Source organism: Ranitomeya variabilis, chromosome 3 (assembly GCF_051348905.1).
Source record: "Ranitomeya variabilis isolate aRanVar5 chromosome 3, aRanVar5.hap1, whole genome shotgun sequence".
Taxonomy (NCBI): domain Eukaryota; kingdom Metazoa; phylum Chordata; class Amphibia; order Anura; family Dendrobatidae; genus Ranitomeya; species Ranitomeya variabilis.
In genome coordinates, this window is record NC_135234.1 from 9,442,240 (window position 1) to 9,465,046 (window position 22,807).

Here is a 22,807-nt window from a genome sequence, read left to right on the forward strand (position 1 = left end):
AGGGTTTATATGGATGGACTGGTGTACAAAGGAGGTCTAGGGTTTATATGGATGGACTGGTGTACAAAGGAGGTCTAGGGTTTGTATGGAAGGACTGCTCTACAAAGGAGGTCTAGGGTTTATATGGATGGACTGGACTGCAAAGGACGTCTAGTGTTTGAATGGAAGGACTGCTCTACAAAGGAGGTCTAGGGTTTATGTGAATGGATTGGTCTGCAAAGGAGGTCTAGTGTTTATATGGATGGACTGGTCTACAAAGGAGGTCTGGGGTTTATATGGATGGACTGGTCTACAAAGGAGGTCTAGGGTTTATGTGAATGGATTGGTCTGCAAAGGAGGTCTAGTGTTTATATGGATGGACTGGTGTACAAAAGAGGTCTAGGGTTTATATGGATGAACTGGTCTACAAAGGACGTCTAGTGTTTGTATGGAAGGACTGCTCTACAAAGGAGGTCTAGCGTTTATATGGATGAAATGGTCTACAAAGGAGGTCTAGGGTTTATATGGATGGACTGGTATACAAAGGAGGTCTAGGGTTTATATGGATGGACTGGTGTACAAAGGAGGTCTAGGGTTTATATGGATAGACTAGTCTACAAATGAGGTCTAGAGTTTATATGGATGAACTGGTCTACAAAGGAGGTCTAGGGTTTACATGGATGGACTGGTCTACAAATGAGGTCTAGAGATTATATGGATGGACTGGTCTACAAAGGAGGTCTAGTGTTTGTATGGATGGCCTGGTTTACAAAGGAGGACTAGGATTAATATGGATGGACTGGTCTACAAAGGAGGTTTATGGTTTATATAGATGGACTGGTCTACAAAGGAAGTCTAGTGTTAACATGGATGGACTGGTCTACAAAGGAGGTCTAAGGTTTATATGGATGGACTGGTCTACACAGGAGGTCTAGTGTTAATATGGATGGACTGGTCTACAAAGGAGGTCTAGGGTTTATATTGATGGACTGGTCTTTAATGGGGCCTATGGCTTACATAAATGGACCACAATACAAGAGAGGTCTTGCATTTATATGGATGGAGTGGTCTAAAATGGAGGTCTATGGCTTACACGAATGAACGAGTCTACACAATACAGGTTCTGGGTTTATGTGAATGAACTGGTCTACAATTAAGTACTATGGCTTACATGCATGGACCAGTCTACAAGAGAGGTCTAGGGTTTACATGGATGGACTGGTCTACAATGCATGTATATTGATTACATGGATGGACCAGTCTACAATGAAGGTCTATGACTTACATAAATGAACTAGTCTACAATGGAGGTCTAGGGTTTATGTGGATGCACTGGTCTACAATGGAGGTTTAGGGTTTAGGTTTAAATAGACAGACCGGTCTACAATGGAGCTCAATGGCTGGATGCAATGGTTTACAATGGAGATCTGTGGTTTACATATATGGACCAGTCTGCAAGTGTGGTCTAGGGTTTATTTGGATGAACCTTTCTACAATTGAGGCCTATGGTTTACATGGATGGACCGGTCTACAGTGGAGGTCTATGGCTTATGTGGATTCGACCGGTCTAGAATGGAGGTCCATGGCTTACATGTATGGACTAGTCTACAAGATGAACTGGTCTACAATTGAGATCTATGGCTTACATGGATGGATGTATGGACTGGTCAACAGTGGATGTCTATGGCTTATGCAGCGCCCCAGAGTTCTGGTCGTTGCAGTAATGTCGTTCTTCCACCAGGGGGAGTGATGTTACGTCTGAAGGGAATAAAGGAGATCTCTTTACCAGGTATCACAAACCACACAACACACTTCACACTCCAGGCCGCCAGGGGGAGCTACGTTCCTATCTATTAGGGCACTCCTCGCAATTAGGTAAAACTGGTGGTCTGGACAGGAAGTTAGGCAGAAGCGAGCTGGGCTTCACCGAGTGAGCTGCTATCTGGGCTCCGCTCAGGTAGTGGGTCCCTGACAGGGGTGGGATCCTGTCAGAGGCCTAGACAGAAGGCCACGGAGCTGCTCCTGCCCCACTTGCGGCAGCATCCTGAGGAAGAGACATTAGAAGAGAAGTGTGTTGCAGAGAGTGAGAAACGAAGTCATAGCAAAAGGAGAGGAATCCAGAAGGAGTTCTGCCTTGCAAAAGGCTGCCTCCTTCTGAGACACAGAATCCGGTATCCAGAACACCGAGGGAGTAAGGATCTCTACGCTTTACTTCAGAGACCGGCAGGACAGTTAATTCCACGTTAGCTGCCCGACCTTATACCCAGGAGGCACGGTGGCAACTTGTGGGGGCTGGGGCGTGATAGAGTCCCTGTAAAAAGCCTCAGGCCATCAGTCATACGGGTTTGTCCTATCCTATCCATCAGGGGGACGGAGAGAAAGAGACATAACATCTGCAATAGTTGTGAGGACCTTACCGAGAAACTCAGCAGGGAGGTACTACAACACCCAGGCGCTAGAGAAAGGCTACTGATTTCCACCTGGATAAGGGGACTCTGGATTTGCCTTCAGACCAGCCAGACTCTGCCTACCCTGTGGTCGGTACCCTGGACTGTGGATGCTGAAGTCTTCAGTAAAGGTAAAGAGACTGCAACCTTGTGTCCTCGTTCTTCACTGTGCCTCTCACCATCCACCATCTACACTCTGGGAAGCCCTGGGGACATACTTCACCTGTGGGAAGGTATACCATCTAGCTGCCATCACATCACCCCAGCGGACCCCTAAGCAGCGTCGGTCACCCTGACCGAATACCACAGGTGGCGTCACAAACATTATCCCTTTAAAGACCTTTCCCCCATTTACAACGGACGTCCCTAGGGCCACGGACCGGGTCAGCCACCGTGACATTCCGACCGAGAACCGAAGGACCTGGTACCGAGTACCCCGCTGCCCTACTAGGGGCACTCCACTTACATGGTGGATCTGTCTACAATGGAGGTCCATGGTTTACATACAGTGGGGCAAAAAAGTATTTAGTCAGTCAGCAATAGTGCAAGTTCCACCACTTAAAAAGATGAGAGGCGTCTGTAATTTACATCATAGGTAGACCTCAACTATGGGAGACAAACTGAGAAAAAAAAATCCAGAAAATCACATTGTCTGTTTTTTTATCATTTTATTTGCATATTCTGGTGGAAAATAAGTATTTGGTCAGAAACAAACAATCCAGATTTCTGGCTCTCACAGACCTGTAACTTCTTCTTTAAGAGTCTCCTCTTTCCTCCAATCATTACCTGTAGTATTGGCACCTGTTTAAACTTGTTATCAGTATAAAAAGACACCTGTCCACACCCTCAAACAGTCTGACTCCAAACTCCTCTATGGTGAAGACCAAAGAGCTGTCAAAGGACACCAGAAACAAAATTGTAGCCCTGCACCAGGCTGGGAAGACTGAATCTGCAATAGCCAACCAGCTTGGAGTGAAGAAATCAACAGTGGGAGCAATAATTAGAAAATGGAAGACATACAAGACCACTGATAATCTCCCTCGATCTGGGGCTCCACGCAAAATCCCACCCCGTGGGGTTAGAATGATCACAAGAACGGTGAGCAAAAATCCCAGAACCACGCGGGGGGACCTAGTGAATGAACTGCAGAGAGCTGGGACCAATGTAACAAGGCCTACCATAAGTAACACACTACGCCACCATGGACTCAGATCCTGCAGTGCCAGACGTGTCCCACTGCTTAAGCCAGTACATGTCCGGGCCCGTCTGAAGTTTGCTAGAGAGCATTTGGATGATCCAGAGGAGTTTTGGGAGAATGTCCTATGGTCTGATGAAACCAAACTGGAACTGTTTGGTAGAAACACAACTTGTCATGTTTGGAGGAAAAAGAATACTGAGTTGCATCCATCAAACACCATACCTACTGTAAAGCATGGTGGTGGAAACATCATGCTTTGGGGCTGTTTCTCTGCAAAGGGGCCAGGACGACTGATCCGGGTACATGAAAGAATAAATGGGGCCATGTATCGTGAGATTTTGAGTGCAAACCTTCCATCAGCAAGGGCATTGAAGATGAAACGTGGCTGGGTCTTTCAACATGACAATGATCCAAAGCACACCACCAGGGCAACGAAGGAGTGGCTTCGTAAGAAGCATTTCAAGGTCCTGGAGTGGCCTAGCCAGTCTCCAGATCTCAACCCTATAGAAAACCTTTGGAGGGAGTTGAAAGTTGCCAAGCGAAAAGCCAAAAACATCACTGCTCTAGAGGAGATCTGCATGGAGGAATGGGCCAACATACCAACAACAGTGTGTGGCAACCTTGTGAAGACTTACAGAAAACGTTTGACCTCTGTCATTGCCAACAAAGGATATTTTACAAAGTATTGAGATGAAATTTTGTTTCTGACCAAATACTTATTTTCCACCATAATATGCAAATAAAATGATAAAAAAATAGACAATGTGATTTTCTGGAATTTTTTTTCTCAGTTTGTCTCCCATAGTTGAGGTCTACCTATGATGTAAATTACACACGCCTCTCATCTTTTTAAGTGGTGGAACTTGCACTATTGCTGACTGACTAAATACTTTTTTGCCCCACTGTATATGGACCAGTCTACACAAGAGGTCTAGAGTTTACATGGATGGATTGTTTACCATGGAGGTCTATGGTTTACATGGATGAACTGGTCTACAATGGAGATCTATGGCTTACATGTACGGACCAGTCTACAAGAGTGGTCTAGGGTTTATCTGGAAGAACTGATCTACAATTAGGTCTATGGCTTAGATGGATGGGCCGGTCTACAGTGGAGGTCTATCGCTTACATGGATGGACTGGTCAACAATGGAGGTCTATGGCTTACATGTATAGACCAGTCTACAAGAGAGGTCTAGGGTTTACATAAATGGATTTGCCTACGATGAAAGTCTATGGCTTACATGGATGAAGCTGTTTACAGTGGAGTTCTATGGCTTACAATGATGAACCAGTCTACTATAGAGGTCAAAGGTTTACGTGGAAGAACTGGTTTGAATGTCTACAATTTAGATGAATGGACTGGCCTGCAAGAACGATACTGTATATGATTTCCATGGATGGTCTAGTTTACAAGAGATATACACTCACCGGCCACTTTATTAGGTACACCTGTCCAACTTCTTGTTAACACTTAATTTCTAATCAGCCAATCACATGGCGGCAACTCAGTGCATTTAGGCATGTAGACATGGTCAAGACAATCTCCTGCAGTTCAAACCGAGCATCAGTATGGGGAAGAAAGGTGATTTGAGTGCCTTTGAACGTGGCATGGTTGTTGGTGCCAGAAGGGCTGGTCTGAGTATTTCAGAAACTGCTGATCTACTGGGATTTTCACGCACAACCATCTCTAGGGTTTACAGAGAATGGTCCGAAAAAGAAAAAAAATCCAGTGAGCGGCAGTTCTGTGGGCGGAAATGCCTTGTTGATGCCAGAGGTCAGAGGAGAATGGGCAGACTGGTTCGAGCTGATAGAAAGGCAACAGTGACTCAAATCGCCACCCGTTACAACCAAGGTAGGCCTAAGAGCATCTCTGAACGCACAGTGCGTCGAACTTTGAGGCAGATGGGCTACAGCAGCAGAAGACCACACCGGGTACCACTCCTTTCAGCTAAGAACAGGAAACTGAGGCTACAATTTGTACAAGCTCATCGAAATTGGACAGTAGAAGATTGGAAAAACGTTGCTTGGTCTGATGAGTCTCGATTTCTGCTGCGACATTCGGATGGTAGGGTCAGAATTTGGCGTAAACAACATGAAAGCATGGATCCATCCTGCCTTGTATGGAGCATCTTTGGGATGTGCAGCCGACAAATCTGCGGCAACTGTGTGATGCCATCATGTCAATATGGACCAAAATCTCTGAGGAATGCTTCCAGCACCTTGTTGAATCTATGCCACGAAGAATTGAGGCAGTTCTGAAGGCAAAAGGGGGTCCAACCCGTTACTAGCATGGTGTACCTAATAAAGTGGCCGGTGAGTGTATATGGCTTACATTCCTGTAATTGTATACAAGATAGGTCTTTATGTATGGACTGTTCTATGAAGACAGTCTTTTGTTTACAGGACCGGATTGGTCTACAAAGAAGAAGGTCTGTAACTTACATGAATGAACTAGTCTACAAAGGAGATCTATGGTTTACGTAGATGAGCTGGTTTACACTGTGGAGACCTATGGTTTATATGTGCTGGTCTATAACGGAGTTATATGGTTTACATGGATGGACCAGTCCATGGCTTACAGAGGAGGACAAGTCAACAAGGGAGGTCTATGTCCATATAGACGGACTATTCTGCAAAGTTTACATGGAGGGACCGATGGATTTAGGTTTATAAGGAGTGGTCTAGAGTTACATGAACTGGTTTACATGGAGGTCTATGGTTTACATATCTGGAGTTTTCTACTTTAGAAGTCTTAATGGCTGGATTGATCTGTAAAGACAGTCTTTGGTGTACAAGGAAAACGTTCTGTAGATTACATGCATGGACTGGTTTACATTGATGGTACAAAGTTAGCATGGACTAGAGTGCAAGGCAGGTCTCTATGGCTTACATGGATGGACTGGTCTACAATGAAGGTCTATGGCTTCTCTGATGAGCCAGTTATCAGTCACAGATGTTTATTACAATCTTTGTCTAGTTATAACAAAGATCTAAAGAAATTACATGCACGAAATATAAGAATCATCTCACAGAAATAGAAATGATAAAAAAATGAAAAAATCCTTGGTTTAGATTTAGTTTTGGTCTGGGCTTAAAAACTTTAGCGACTGATTCTTTTATTAACTTTCCAGAGAGTTGGAGATAAGCGGTGGCTCATTGACCATTCTCCTCAGATTTTGTGGTTGCACAGGGGTGAGGGGAAGGGCCTGGGTTTGATGAATGGATACGTCTTTGTGTTTGATCCGAGTCCATACAGACGTTCCTCTCATGACAATCTTCAACCAAATCAACATAAAAATATCGTTTTACTTTTTATTTTTAACAAGAAAATGTGTTTGCTAAATGATCCCAGGAAAGATCCGAAGCCAAGAAATCTCAGCTTTGGCCTGCACACTAATTCTCTGACATACCGGTTTCTTCCCGAGTCCCGGAATCCTTTGGCAAAGGGGTTCCTGTCAATCTTCAGCCTTGTAATCTGGAACACAACAAAAGCCATGACTCACCGAATACTAAAGATAATATTACTAATAGTCCTGAATGAAATCAATGATTCTGCAGCACAATCTGCAGCACATTCCTGTGAGGAGCCCCAACAATCGGCCAGAGGGCTCACCTGCTGGTTCTGATAGGCCGTCACAGTGGTGAAGACAGTCTCGGGAAAGTTGAACGTCTTCACTCCTTCTCCTGCAGGAATCGACTTGGTTGGAGACAACTCGCTACTGAAGTCTTTTCGAATGACATGGACGCGGGGCTGATACTTGTGCATGGAGTGCAGGATTATCTGTAACCACATACACGGGAGTCATGGTATTATTCCCTGTATCCAAACACAGACCAATGGAGCATTAAGAGGCATGCAGTGTCGTATCCAATGCAGTTAGCTATGAAGACATGAAAGTCTCTCCCACCTAATGACTATGCTACATGCACTTGTGATAATATCCATCCTGTGCATGTGAGATGTGTCCGCACTCATTGAGAAAGTCTCAGGACCGGGCAGAACTTACATGTCCTTGATCGTCCAGCTCATTGTTGGTGAGTTTGAGCTTGTCGAAGCTGACAACCTGCCTCATCCAGGTGTCCCCGGAGGCCAAGGAGTCAGGATGGATGTAAACACGAGGAGGAACCGGGGAGTCAGCGTTCCCAGCCACCATCCACTTAGAGCTATGATAAACATATCTGAAAGAGAAGAAGACAGGACGGACCCCATGATGCTTCATGTCTATTAGAATATACAGGGGGTCCAGGCCACATCTGAATAATAGGGTGTGAACAGTCGATATGGATGTTTTTTAGTTGGGTAGTAGGGCGATATGTCATTGCCTCGACTTTCACTGTGACACACCAGAATGTGGAATCATGGCTGTAATCAATATATGTTCATTTTCTGCCTTGTTACTCGTATGTACAGGAGCCCTAACATCAGCCCTAGGCCAAATCATCTGACTCTGGAGAAGTCTGGAAGAATCCATGGAGAGTGCAGAGAGGGACAGTGGGGTCTTCAAGGAGCAGAGAAGTCTGAAGGGGAACAGAAGAGTCTGGAGATGACAATAGAGTCCAGAGGGGCAGGAGAAGTCAGGAGAGGACAGAGGAGTTTGGAGGGGACTGATGAGTCTGAAGGAGGGCAGAGTGATCTGGAGAAGTCAAGGGAGTATGGTCAGGACAAAGGAGACAGGAGGGATAGAGGGGTCAGGAAAAGGATAGAAGATTCTGGAGGGGACAGATGATCTGGGTCAGAGGTATCTGGAGGGGACAGGCAAGCTCCGAGGGGCATAGAAGAGGAACTGAGGAGACAGACATGTCATGAGGAGACACAGTAGTTCATAAGGACCAGAGGGAGCTGGAGGAGGTCAGAGGGAGATGGAAGGGGACATAGGGGTCTGGGAAGTGAACAAAGGAGTCTTGAAATTAAGAGAATATTCTGGAGGGGACAGGGTAGCTTTAAGGGATACAGTGAAATCAGTAGGGGACAAAGGAGTTAGAGGGAGCAGGGGGTGTCTGGAGAGGACAAAGAAGTCAGGTTCTGTCAGAAGTGTCTGGAGGACACAGGGAACTTTGAGGGGCATAGAAGGGGACAGAGTAGACAGAAGTGTCAGGAGGGGACAGAGGCAGGGGATGTGCCTGGAGGGGAAAAAAAGACTATAGCAGATAGAGAAATTTGGGGGACAGAAGGGTCTAGAGGTGGACAAGTGACAGAAGGAGGATGGGAAATCATGGAGAAGACAAAGAAGTCTGGAAGAAGACAGAACAGCCTGGAGATGACAGGCAGAAAGACTCAACATAGAATGACAGGAAAGGACAGTGATATAAATGGAAGCTCCTGACCCCAATGCAAAATCTGTACCAGAGCCGCCACTTGCCCTGAGAAATGTATTACATCTTAGGTGGCAGCTCTGGGCTTCCTACCTGGGCACAGACCTACTTCACCCCCCTATAGCTAATACGCTCCACGTATCAGACAAGCGGACAACAATGAGCTCACTGACAGTCACTGAGAACTCATTCTGCATTCTGACAAATATTTTCATACACGGAGGTTCTAGAAGACGAATGTTCCAAAATTATGATTTTTAGCCAAACATGCATGCATTTAAGTAAAACATGGCCCAAAAGGTGTCCACAGCTGCTCTCCATGCGGAGTATGTTCTCACCTGTATCTTTTGTTGTCCACAGGCACAATGTCCATTGCTATATAATATTGCTGATGGGGATCCAACCCTGAGATCTTCACTCTCATTGCTGGGAACATTCGCCTACAAGAAATATCAAGGAGGTTAGTGCCAAGGACAGGGAACCATGAGCAGATTAAAGGTCTGTAGGGTTGGAGATCAGGGTCTGCTGTGTGATGGATCTGGCCTATCTTCCTGGAAGCTACAGACCTTTCCCTCACTTACACTGACTTTTACTTTACCCTCTTTAGACCATCAATTTGTGACAAAAAATGGCACCCACCTATAATAAATTTGATGTAAATTTTAGTCATGCTTGCTTTTGAGATGAAAAAAAAAATATTCACCAGAATTCTTCTTTCCCAAACCATGAAAAAACGTCAGGACTCCAATAGCAAATGTGGAGCGATGGGTCAGCTTATCTATGGACACACCATCAGTTTATCTTGACTCCATCACATCCCACCTGGAGCAGCTTTACATGGTTGGACACAGCAAATAACACAATACATAGTGGGGAAACATTTATACGATTATTTCAGCACAAGAACATTATTGAACACATCCAATTGTGGAGCTTTTTATTATGTATTAATTAAAATGTACTTTGACTGTGGGAAAGCCCCTTTAATGACTTGGCTTGAGCCCCCCCAGAACAGAAGACCCAGGGGTCAGTAAGAGTTCTTCATTTGGATACTTGTTCCCTCAAGGTGTTGGACATCCCCCGGGTTTCTTACAATTTTCTCTCTTGCTCTATATAGTGATCTGTGAAAACTACAGGAACATTGGTTTTTCCTCTCCAATATTTGGGGAGCTGTGAATTTTGACCTTCTTAGTCCTGGTCATCTCCATTGGTGGAACGCCTACAAAGACGATGACGGGGAAGAATTGGAGCAGGTTCTCCAATACCTTCATTCTCCTCAAAAAACCTGGGAGGTTAATTCTGCAGTTCAGTAGAAGAAAAAGCCTCTAAATAATTGACTATATTGGTAGCCTCGAATCCCAATAGTGCACTTTACCCTAGTACCAGACGCTGGTGGGTTCCCGACTTTTTACCACTCTTCTGATACTTCCTCTTCTTGTCGTACTCTTACTGAGACATTATGAGACCCCAATCTTGCTTATTAACCAAAGGGATCAGACAGAGTCACAGAATTCCTTGATCAAAAGTGGTTTTGGAAAGTAGTGGTGATCACCTGTGATTTAGCCATACTGGGACATAATGTTGGGGTTCCTCAGACTCTTCATGGGTCTCTGCCTAGACTGTCAGTAAAACATGGCTGCTGCCAAAGGAGGAGTCGTTCCTCTCATGTTCACACATTATAAATATTTCCATATATCCAACCAGAGAATGTGCACCAAACCGATCCGCCATGGACTAGTTGCAGGTTTCCAGAAGCTTCTTTTCATTTTTGCTCGTTGGTCCATGGAAAATTCTCATGAATGGTTGAGGCTGAATCCGGGGGGCTGGCACATTCACCGTGTCTCCCTACAGGGGACATTGTGGAGCCTCCGGGTCTGATCTGGGGATACACAGCTCATATCCAGGGAAAGCTAATGTGCTTACACAAACACTCTTATTTTCTTGCTTCACCGTGATCTTTGACCTAAACGGTCTGGGTAGGCAGCCGGGACCAAAGTTTTGACTAATTGGTGTTTTCTTCCAGACATGCAGATTATCACCTCCCTGCAGTTTACTATTGGGGATCCCTGTCAGATTACCCTACAACTTCAGCAACCGCAAGGAAACTGTAAAATAAAAAGAGTTGTAAAAGTCTCCGGTTTGCTCTCAGGCCGCAGGACTTCACATCCGCCAGCTGCCTCTTGCTGGATCCTTGTCCGTGCAGAAACTCCCCGCTGTGCCGCATTCTTCAAGATATTGGGTTTACACCGAGGAAAATGCTGCAGCTGCTGAAAAGTCACCCGGAGCTCAACTGCAGGGAGAGCGTCCATTCACTCCAAGTGGCAACTAGCAGAACTGTGAATGCAGCTCTGGGTGTAAGGGTATGTGTCCACGTTCAGGATTGCATCAGGATTTGGTCAGGATTTTTCATCAGTATTTGTAAGCCAAAACCAGGAGTGGAACAATTAGAGGAAAAGTATAATAGAAACATATGCACCACTTCTGCATTTATCACCCACTCCTGGTTTTGGCTTACAAATACTGATGAAAAATCCTGACCAAATCCTGATGCAATTCTGAACGTGGACACATACCCTTAGTCTCCATGAGTATTCAACGTCTGATCCGTAGGATCGGATTGGCACATTTTTTATTTCATGGGGTCTATTCGGTTGGGATCTGATCAGTAGAGATTTCATTATAATAATAATAATTTTTTTTTATATAGCGCCAACATATTCCGCAGCGCTTTGATAAAGGTTGATAAAGGTCTGAAAGGTAGGCGTGTGATCGAAAGAGGTCTGATCGTTAGGGGTCTGAATGGTTGAGAAATGAGCAGCAGGCTCTGGTAGGGAGGGGTCTGATTGGTAGGGATGATCAGTTGGGGCCTGATCGATAGGGGTCTGAATGGTCGGGAAATGTGCAGCAGACTCTGGTAGGGAGGGGTCTGATTGGTAGGGATGATCAGTTGGGGTCTGATCGATAGGGGTCTAATCAATGAGGGTCTGATCAGTAGGAATCTGATCGATAGGGGTCTGAATGGTCGGGAAATGTGCAGCAGACTCTGGTAGGGAGGGGTCTGATTGGTAGGGATGATCAGTTGAGGTCTGATCGATCGGGGTCTAATCAGTAAAGACCCCCATGCACTGATATATTGATATCCACGGCAGACAGTGTAATGTGTATGGAAACCACAGACAATGTATCGTCAGTAAAACATTAATCCTACATGTTCGGTTTTGGACTGCCGATTGTATTGATCTTCCGGAGATAGGCCACCTACAGACACATCAGTCGGCGGCTTTCTCATAGAAAACACAGGAGCACAGGAGAGATGGCTGCCGGCCGGATGATCAGCATCCACTGGGTCTCAGCGTGTGGTCAGTGGGGTGTGATCACTAGGGATCTGTGTTATGGGCTCCCCTGGAGACGTGGCCTCTCTAAGCCAGAGGTCAGAGTGAGCAGCCCAGATCAGAAGGGATGATATAGCGGAGCAGAACTTGTCAGTCGGCACAAGGAAGGAAGAGGACAGCAGATGAAGAAGTGAAGCAGAAAGCACTAAATGCAAAGGTGCGCACTTGTCACGAGTTCTAGAAGGTTCCATGGCAGACACACGCTGTGGGCCATTCCAACACCCCCCTTCACCACTCTGACGCCTGCCTGTGTGTGTAATTCAAAACCCCTCAGTTTCCCTCCTCCCACAAGAATTTATATAGCTCTGCGCTGCAAATACCAGACTCTGTGAACACTACTCATTCCCTCTCCCACGTGGTACTGGCCAAAACTAGTACAGAAAGCCTGAGATTCTTTATTCTATTAAAATGATATAAAGGGTCAACGATCCAGGCTAGAGATATAAGAATTATATATTCTGAATGTCCATTGATAGATCTACAACTCACTGAAACCGCTAGCAGCTAAACGCAACAAGTGCAAAGAGTGGATTTCTCTGTAAGCGGGTCATGTAATTACTGTGTTTACACTTAAAAGAATCCCCATGATGTGGGGCACATCCTTATCATAGTGTATTTAGTATACAAGATTCATACAGCAAGCTAGGCATAAAAATGGTTGCCATAGCTACAAGTAAAGGGGAGGTTTCAGCATCTAAGTGAGGTCACCACAGGGGGAGTGCCTGGGTTTTGGGCTGTGAGATAACTTAGTGAGACATCAGTCTTGTGTCTTTTGTCCGGGGTCTAGCTGCTGTTCAGATGTGTGATGCATCTAGATGTAGCCCCTCCTCTTCAGCACACGACTGTTGTGAACTCTATTTTTAGGCTCCCTCTAGTGGTCACAAGCGGTACTGTGTAGTGTTGTCTTTCTGCAGGTTGGCTGCATCAGCTGGTTCGTTATCCTTGGTTGGTTTCCTATTTAGCTCACCTGGATACTCAGTTCCTTGCCTGCTATCAATGTATTCAGTGCTCTTCAGATTCCTTGTGATTACCTTGCTCCCAGCCTCTCCAAGACAAGCTAAGTTTTTGTCCGTTCATTTTTTGATTATCAGCATTCATCATGTTTCTTGTCCAGCTTGCTAAGATGTGATTTCCTCGCTTGCTGGTTGCTCTAGGGGACTGAGTTTCTCCCCCCACACCGTTAGTTGGTGTGGGGGTTCTTGAAATCTCAGTGTGGATATTTTGTAAGGGTTTTTTACTGACCGCACAGACCCCTTTACTATTTTCTGCTATCCAGTATTAGTGGGCCTCATTTGCTGAATCTGTTTTCACCCCTGTGTATGTGCCTTCCTCTTACCTCACCGTTATTATTTGTTGGGGGCTTCTATATCTTTGGGGATTATTTCTCTGGAGGCAAGAGAGGTCTTTCTTTCTCTCTAGGGGTAGTTATTTCCTCAGGCTGGCTCGAGATGTCTAGGATTTTTAGGCACGTTCACCGGCTACTTGTAGTGTGTTTGGATAGGTTCAGATTTGCGGTCAGTCCAGTTTGCCACCTCCCTAGAGCTTGTCCTATGTTTGTTACTTAGCTGGAGTAATTCGTGATCCTCAACCACTAAGGATCATAACACATGACCAGCCATGATGATGCAATGACATAACGACTTGTAAGTGTTCTTTTCAATTTTAATCCTTGTTTTATTTGTAATTGTATTGTACATATGATTTGTCTTCTTTATAATACCTTTTTATACTTCTGTAAACACTGCCTACCTTTTTGGAGTAAAATATAAAATTACTAGCTTGTCTCTCCTTGTTCTATAATGAACTGTCGCGTCCTCTGAAGTGAATTATGCTACTAATCTGGGTTGGCTCCGGACCTGTTAATAATTAAGAAAATCAGAGCTGGTGGCAGCAGAATTTGTCCTGTGCAGTTGGGAGGCTTTGTAGTGACGGCGGCATTGATAATTATTGTTTCCGCCTGAGTGGGAGTAGTTATATCACCCTCACTGCAGCATGCCAATTAGCCAGTACATAGCAGGCAGCCTTTCTGGTGACTAATTACCCTAGGTGCAGTACCTGGTCTTACCTGAGGGTAAGGGGGCGCCAGAGAGCTGCAAGTTCTAAACCGGAACTGAGAAGTGGGATATAGATAAATCCCCTTCAGAAAGAACCAGGGGCAACCAAACAACCCCGGTTCATGACAAATATGTGTGAGTGGTGGAGATGATAAAGGTATCCTCCCCGTGAACTGTGACAGTACTGCACTGAAATACCGAAGAAGATGACGCAGCTCCGGGATAACGGAGATGAGGCTGTTATCAGGAGCTAGACACAGCAGAGTTATAGATGTAAATAGCACAAATATGAGCAGAGACAAAGGTGTGGACAACTCCGACCATAGCCGAGATGAGATAGTTATCTGGTATCTGAACACTTGGTGAAGCTGAAACTTAAGGGGATGAGCACGCTACATAAAGTGTCCCCTAACATATGTAAAGTGTATAAAGTAACCCCAGCAGGTTCTGACCCTCCCTGGTCCCAGCACTGGCCCCCGCGGCTGCACTATCCAGTCACTGAGCTCAGCGTCACGTGCCATCAACCGCTGCACAAGGACTGACATCAGTGAGCGGCTGCAGCGGTGAGGAGTGCTGCTGATGTGATGGTACCGCTCTAGTCACAACACTGAGCTGCAGCGGGAAGCCAGTGCTGGACCCAGGGAGGCAGGGGCATAACGATCGACCCTGCCTCCACACCAAGGCCTGCCAGTGCCAATTTCTGCTGGATATGCGTCCTTGGATGCTCATTCAGTTGAAATGCATTGCAGCGCAGAGACCCATTCAGAGGATGGCAGCTGACGGAGGCATGCCTATCAATAACGTCATGCGTCGCCCATAGTAAGCATGCCAAAAGTCTGCTGTCGGCCTCTGCACCAGCTATGGAAGTGGACGCCACACGTCGTGGGAGCAGGAGAAGGTGAGAAGAATCTCTCTATTTTTTTAAATTTGTTAGAGAACAACAGCAGAATGGGACATTATTATAGCAGGGGCATAGGAGCTGGGATATTATACCAGGAAGGGGCCCAGAATGAGCAATCATATATCACTTGAAGGGTCAAGGGTGGGGGACATATATTACTGGAAGGAGCAAGGATGGGGACATTATACCAGGAAGGTGCCCAGGAAGGGAGAGATATATTACTTGAAGGGTCACAGGATGGGGACATTAGATTAAAATGAAGGACACTATTACTTGAAGGGGTCCAGAAGCTGGGATATATCAGGAAGGTGGCCAGGATGGGGACTTTACACACTAGTATGGGGAAGATTATTGCTGAAAGGGGCCAGGGTGGGGGACATTTATTACTGGAAGGGGCCAGGATCGAAGACATTATACCAGGAAGGTGCCCAGGATGGGGAGATTACACCAGTATGGGGAACATTATTACCAAAAGGGGTCAGGATGGGGGACATTATACCAGGAAGGGACAAGATAAGGACATTACTACAAGAAGGGGCTCAGGATAGCAGACATTATAGCAGGAAGGGGCTCAGGATGTTGGACATTATACCAGGAATGGCCAGGATAGGGACATTATTACAGTAAGGGGCTTTACAATGGGGGACAGTATAGCAGGAAGGGGCTCAGGATGTTGGAGAATATTACTGGAAGAGGTCCAGGACAGAGAATATCTTTACTGGAAGGACCACATAACGGGGGTACTTTATTACTTCAAGGGGCCCAGGTTGGAAGACATTATACTAGGAAGGGGCCCAGGATGGGTGACATTAGTGCAGGATGGGGGAAATTATCACACATATGTCTTTATAAGATTTAGAATGCTACAAGGGCCCATACATCTGACAAACATGTAGGTAGGGGCCCACGTCTAAATTTTGCACTGAAGCCCTTCGGACTGTAGCTATGCCACTGCAGGGAGGTTGATTACCTGATATATGTACTTTACACACTTTGGGGGCCACATTATTGAAAGTAGATATCCCCTTAATGAACATGTGGTAGCAGAGTGCTATACTACCCAAATACTCATGAAGGGCATAGCAGCCTAAGCCGGCCTTCAAAGACATTGAGTAATAATATCACAGGTTCTTGCTGGGTTTCCCTAGCACAGAGAGAGCAAAGCCCGGCGCTGGAGTCAGGACAAGTGACTAACAATCTGTTCAGTAAGAGACTGATCAGTAAGGACCTGATCGGTTGGGGTCTGATCAGCAGGAGAATGGTAGGAATTTCATTTGTTGGGGTTTAATCGGTAGCAGTCTGATTGGTAAGGATCCGATCACTAGGGTTCTGATAAATTGGGGCTTGATTGGCACAGTTATGTTCAGAAGGGATCTGCTTGGCATGGATCTGATCAGTAGGGGTCTGATCAGTGCGGGATCGGATTGGTAGGGATCTGATCAGTAGGGGTCTGATCAGTATGGGATCGGATTGGTAGGGATCAGATCAGTAGGGGTCTGATCAGTGCGGGATCGGATTGGTAGGGATCAGATCAGTAGGGGTCTGGATCAGTGTGGGATCGGATTGGTAGGGATCAGATCAGTAGGGGTCTGATCAGTGCGGGATCGGATTGGTAGGGATCAGATCAGTAGAGGTCTGATCAGTGCGGGATCGGATTGGTAGGGATCAGATCAGTAGGGGTCTGATCAGTATGGGATCTGATTGGTAGGGATTAGATCAGTAGGGGTCTGATCAGTGCGGGATCGGATTGGTAGGGATCAGATCAGTAGAGGTCTGATCAGTGCGGGATCGGATTGGTAGGGATCAGATCAGTAGAGGTCTGATCAGTGTGGGATCGGATTGGTAGGGATCAGATCAGTAGGGGTCTGGATCAGTGTGGGATCGGATTGGTAGGGATCAGATCAGTAGGGGTCTGATCAGTGTGGGATCGGATTGTTATGGATCAGATCAGTAGAGGTCTGATCAGTGTGGGATCGGATTGGTAGGGATCAGATCAGTAGAGGTCTGATCAGTGTGGGATCGGATTGGTAGGGATCAGATCAGTAGAGGTCTGATCAGTGTGGGATCGGATTGGTAGGGATCAGATCAGTAGGGGTCTGATCAGTGCGGGATCGGATTGGTAGGGATCAGATCAGTAGAGGTCTGATCAGTGTGGGATCGGATTGGTAGGGATCAGATCAGTAGGGGTCTGATCAGTGCGGGATCGGATTGGTAGGGATCAGATCAGTAGGGGTCTGATCAGTGCGGGATCGGATTGGTAGGGATCAGATCAGTAGGGGTCTGATCAGTATGGGATCTGATTGGTAGGGATTAGATCAGTAGGGGTCTGATCAGTGCGGGATCGGATTGGTAGGGATCAGATCAGTAGAGGTCTGATCAGTGTGGGATTGGATTGGTAGGGATCAGATCAGTAGAGGTCTAATCAGTGTGGGATCGGATTGGTAGGGATCAGATCAGTAGGGGTCTGATCAGTGTGGGATCGGATTGGTAGGGATCAGATCAGTAGGGGTCTGATCAGTGTGGGATCGGATTGGTAGGGATCAGATCAGTAGAGGTCTGATCAGTGTGGGATCGGATTGGTAGGGATCAGATCAGTAGGGGTCTGATCAGTGTGGGATCGGATTGGTAGGGATCAGATCAGTAGGGGTCTGATCAGTGTGGGATCGGATTGGTAGGGATCAGATCAGTAGAGGTCTGATCAGTGTGGAATCGGATTGGTAGGGATCAGATCAGTAGAGGTCTGATCAGTGTGGGATCGGATTGGTAGGGATCAGATCAGTAGAGGTCTGATCAGTGTGGGATCGGATTGGTAGGGATCAGATCAGTAGGGGTCTGATCAGTGTGGGATCGGATTGGTAGGGATCAGATCAGTAGAGGTCTGATCAGTGTGGGATCGGATTGGTAGGGATCAGATCAGCAGGGGTCTGATCAGTGTGGGATCGGATTGGTAGGGATCAGATCAGTAGAGGTCTGATCAGTGTGGGATCGGATTGGTAGGGATCAGATCAGTAGAGGTCTGATCAGTGTGGGATCGGATTGGTAGGGATCAGATCAGTAGGGGTCTGATCAGTGTGGGATTGGATTGGTAGGGATCAGATCAGTAGAGGTCTGATCAGTGTGGGATCGGATTGGTAGGGATCAGATCAGTAGAGGTCTGATCAGTGCGGGATCGGATTGGTAGGGATCAGATCAGTAGGGGTCTGATCAGTGTGGGATCGGATTGGTAGGGATCAGATCAGTAGAGGTCTGATCAGTGTGGGATCTGATTGGTAGGGATCAGATCAGTAGGGGGTCTGATCAGTGTGGATCGGATTGGTAGGGATCAGATTAGTAGAGGTCTGATCAGTGCGGGATCGGATTGGTAGGGATCAGATCAGTAGGGGTCTGATCAGTGTGGGATCGGATTGGTAGGGATCAGATCAGTAGAGGTCTGATCAGTGTGGGATCTGATTGGTAGGGATCAGATCAGTAGGGGGTCTGATCAGTGTGGATCGGATTGGTAGGGCTGAGATCAGTAGGGGTCTGATCAGTGTGGGATAGGATTGGTAGGGATCAGATCAGTAGGGGTCTGATCAGTGTGGGATCGGATTGGTAGGGATCAGATCAGTAGAGGTCTGATCAGTGTGGGATCTGATTGGTAGGGATCAGATCAGTAGGGGGTCTGATCAGTGTGGATCGGATTGGTAGGGCTGAGATCAATAGGGGTCTGATCAGTGTGGATCGGATTGGTAGGGATCAGATCAGTAGAGGTCTGATCAGTGTGGGATCGGATTGGTAGGGATCAGATCAGTAGAGGTCTGATCAGTGTGGGATCTGATTGGTAGGGATCAGTTCAGTAGGGGGTCTGATCAGTGTGGATCGGATTGGTAGGGCTGAGATCAGTAGGGGTCTGATCAGTGTGGATCGGATTGGTAGGGATCAGATCAGTAGAGGTCTGATCAGTGTGGGATCGGATTGGTAGGGATCAGATCAGTAGAGGTCTGATCAGTGTGGGATCGGATTGGTAGGGATCAGATCAGTAGGGGTCTGATCAGTGTGGGATCGGATTGGTAGGGATCAGATCAGTAGAGGTCTGATCAGTGTGGGATCTGATTGGTAGGGATCAGATCAGTAGGGGGTCTGATCAGTGTGGATCGGATTGGTAGGGCTGAGATCAATAGGGGTCTGATCAGTGTGGATCGGATTGGTAGGGATCAGATCAGTAGAGGTCTGATCAGTGTGGGATCGGATTGGTAGGGATCAGATCAGTAGAGGTCTGATCAGTGTGGGATCTGATTGGTAGGGATCAGATCAGTAGGGGGTCTGATCAGTGTGGATCGGATTGGTAGGGCTGAGATCAGTAGGGGTCTGATCAGTGTGGATCGGATTGGTAGGGATCAGATCAGTAGAGGTCTGATCAGTGTGGGATCGGATTGGTAGGGATCAGATCAGTAGAGGTCTGATCAGTGTGGGATCGGATTGGTAGGGATCAGATCAGTAGGGGTCTGATCAGTGTGGATCGGATTGGTAGGGATCAGATTAGTAGAGGTCTGATCAGTGCGGGATCGGATTGGTAGGGATCAGATCAGTAGGGGGTCTGATCAGTGTGGGATCGGATTGGTAGGGATCAGATCAGTAGGGGTCTGATCAGTGTGGGATCGGATTGGTAGGGATCAGATCAGTAGAGGTCTGATCAGTGTGGGATCTGATTGGTAGGGATCAGATCAGTAGGGGGTCTGATCAGTGTGGATCGGATTGGTAGGGATCAGATTAGTAGAGGTCTGATCAGTGCGGGATCGGATTGGTAGGGATCAGATCAGTAGGGGTCTGATCAGTGTGGGATCGGATTGGTAGGGATCAGATCAGTAGGGGTCTGATCAGTGTGGGATCTGATTGGTAGGGATCAGATCAGTAGGGGTCTGATCAGTGTGGGATCGGATTGGTAGGGATCAGATTAGTAGAGGTCTGATCAGTGCGGGATCGGATTGGTAGGGATCAGATTAGTAGAGGTCTGATCAGTGCGGGATCGGATTGGTAGGGATCAGATCAGTAGGGGTCTGATCAGTGTGGGATCGGATTGGTAGGGATCAGATCAGTAGAGGTCTGATCAGTGTGGGATCTGATTGGTAGGGATCAGATCAGTAGGGGGTCTGATCAGTGTGGATCGGATTGGTAGGGCTGAGATCAGTAGGGGTCTGATCAGTGTGGGATCTGATTGGTAGGGATCAGATCAGTAGGGGTCTGATCAGTGTGGTTCGGATTGGTAGGGCTGAGATCAGTAGGGGTCTGATCAGTGTGGGATAGGATTGGTAGGGATCAGATCAGTAGGGGTCTGATCAGTGTGGGATCGGATTGGTAGGGATCAGATCAGTAGAGGTCTGATCAGTGTGGGATCTGATTGGTAGGGATCAGATCAGTAGGGGGTCTGATCAGTGTGGATCGGATTGGTAGGGCTGAGATCAGTAGGGGTCTGATCAGTGTGGGATAGGATTGGTAGGGATCAGATCAGTAGGGGTCTGATCAGTGTGGGATCGGATTGGTAGGGATCAGATCAGTAGAGGTCTGATCAGTGTGGGATCTGATTGGTAGGGATCAGATCAGTAGGGGGTCTGATCAGTGTGGATCGGATTGGTAGGGCTGAGATCAGTAGGGGTCTGATCAGTGTGGGATAGGATTGGTAGGGATCAGATCAGTAGAGGTCTGATCAGTGTGGGATCGGATTGGTAGGGATCAGATCAGTAGAGGTCTGATCAGTGTGGGATCTGATTGGTAGGGATCAGATCAGTAGGGGTCTGATCAGTGTGGGATCTGATTGGTAGGGATCAGATCAGTAGGGGTCTGATCAGTGTGGGATCGGATTGGTAGGGCTGAGATCAGTAGGGGTCTGATCAGTGTGGGATAGGATTGGTAGGGATCAGATCAGTAGGGCTATGACTGGTAGAGATATGATCGGTTGGGATCCTTGTCTTAAATCTAAGTGACAACTGGTCGTTCCTGTGTCATTGACCATGGAGCGTGCATTCACCGTCAGTGATCCGGGATCTTTCCAGCAGGGGAAAAAGTATTTAAGAGCCAACATGGCTGACAGGAGAAATCATCTCGCGGAGACCGGACAGAGCGGCGGCTTTGTAGCATTTCATGTAATATCCCTTCTGCAGTGGCCGCTTATTCCTCCTTCCCTTTCGTAGGGAACATTCCTGCTGCAGTTTATTAGGATTTGTCCTCAGAGCAGCGCTCCCTTGTGAGTGATTGAGTTTCTATTTCATCTTCACGTCTATTAATAGCAAATCCAAAATTAAGGGAAAATTCCTCCCACATTTCGCCTCCTTGTAAACACGCGGAGACTTCAGTCTTCATGTTCAGTAAAGAAAACACATGACAAGATGTCTGACATCGTCCTCGCCGCCTTCTCCTGTAGACTCCAGGTCTCCTCAGATCTGAGCTGGGAAGTATCTGCAGCTTCTATCATATCTACCGACATTTACATGGCAAAATGTGGGACATTGAGGCCCCAAGAATGAAAAACTGTCCAGCAATTTCCCTGAAACGAATACTTTTCGCAAGATGCTACGAAGCCCAAATCATGAGACTGTTCTGGCAAAGCCAGGTCTGTTGTCACGTATAGAATGTCCCTGTCCTCCATCCAGGGCTACACGTCATGTGTGGACCATACCAACAATGCAAGGAAGGGGGGCTGATGTCTATAAAGACGTCCTGATCTGCTCCTGATCATCAGATTACCTGGAAATGACACCAGTGGGTCTCCAACATACAAACAAAATCAGTAGATCACCAATTATAGATTATAGAAACTCACCTACTGGATCACAAGCCATGAATAATTCACCACCGTGGCATATGTTATGGATATACAGGTCCTTCTCAAAAAATTAGCATATAGTGTTAAATGTCATTATTTACCATAATGTAATGATTACAATTAAACTTTCATATATTATAGATTCATTATCCACCAACTGAAATTTGTCAGGTCTTTTATTGTTTTAATACTGATGATTTTGGCATACAACTCCTGATAACCCAAAAAACCTGTCTCAATAAATTAGCATATTTCACCCGACCAATCAAATAAAAGTGTTTTTTAATAACAAACAAAAAAACCATCAAATAATAATGTTCAGTTATGTACTCAATACTTGGTCGGGAATCCTTTGGCAGAAATGACTGCTTCAATGCGGCGTGGCATGGAGGCAATCAGCCTGTGACACTGCTGAGATGTTATGGAGGCCCAGGATGCTTCAATAGCGGCCTTAAGCTCATCCAGAGTGTTGGGTCTTGCGTCTCTCAACTTTCTCTTCACAATATCCCACAGATTCTCTATGGGGTTCAGGTCAGGAGAGTTGGCAGGCCAATTGAGCACAGTAATACCATGGTCAGTAAACCATTTACCAGTGGTTTTGGCACTGTGAGCAGGTGCCAGGTCGTGCTGAAAAATGAAATCTTCATCTCCATAAAGCATTTCAGCCGATGGAAGCATGAAGTGCTCCAAAATCTCCTGATAGCTAGCTGCATTGACCCTG

The 22,807-nt window shown here is 46.5% G+C and overlaps 1 protein-coding gene across 1 annotated transcript in view; it reads right to left on the minus strand.

Annotated features, from left to right (window-relative positions):
- Window positions 1-22,807, minus strand: part of TBX15 (T-box transcription factor 15) — a 161,569-nt gene that overhangs the window by 15,818 nt on the left and 122,944 nt on the right. Inside the window, exons 3-6 of the mRNA XM_077293608.1 lie at window positions 9,279-9,380; window positions 7,635-7,806; window positions 7,241-7,408; window positions 7,038-7,102 (exon numbers count right to left, since the gene is read on the minus strand). Coding sequence (XP_077149723.1) covers window positions 7,038-7,102; window positions 7,241-7,408; window positions 7,635-7,806; window positions 9,279-9,380 — 507 coding nt within the window. The remainder of the gene's footprint in view (window positions 1-7,037; window positions 7,103-7,240; window positions 7,409-7,634; window positions 7,807-9,278; window positions 9,381-22,807) is intronic.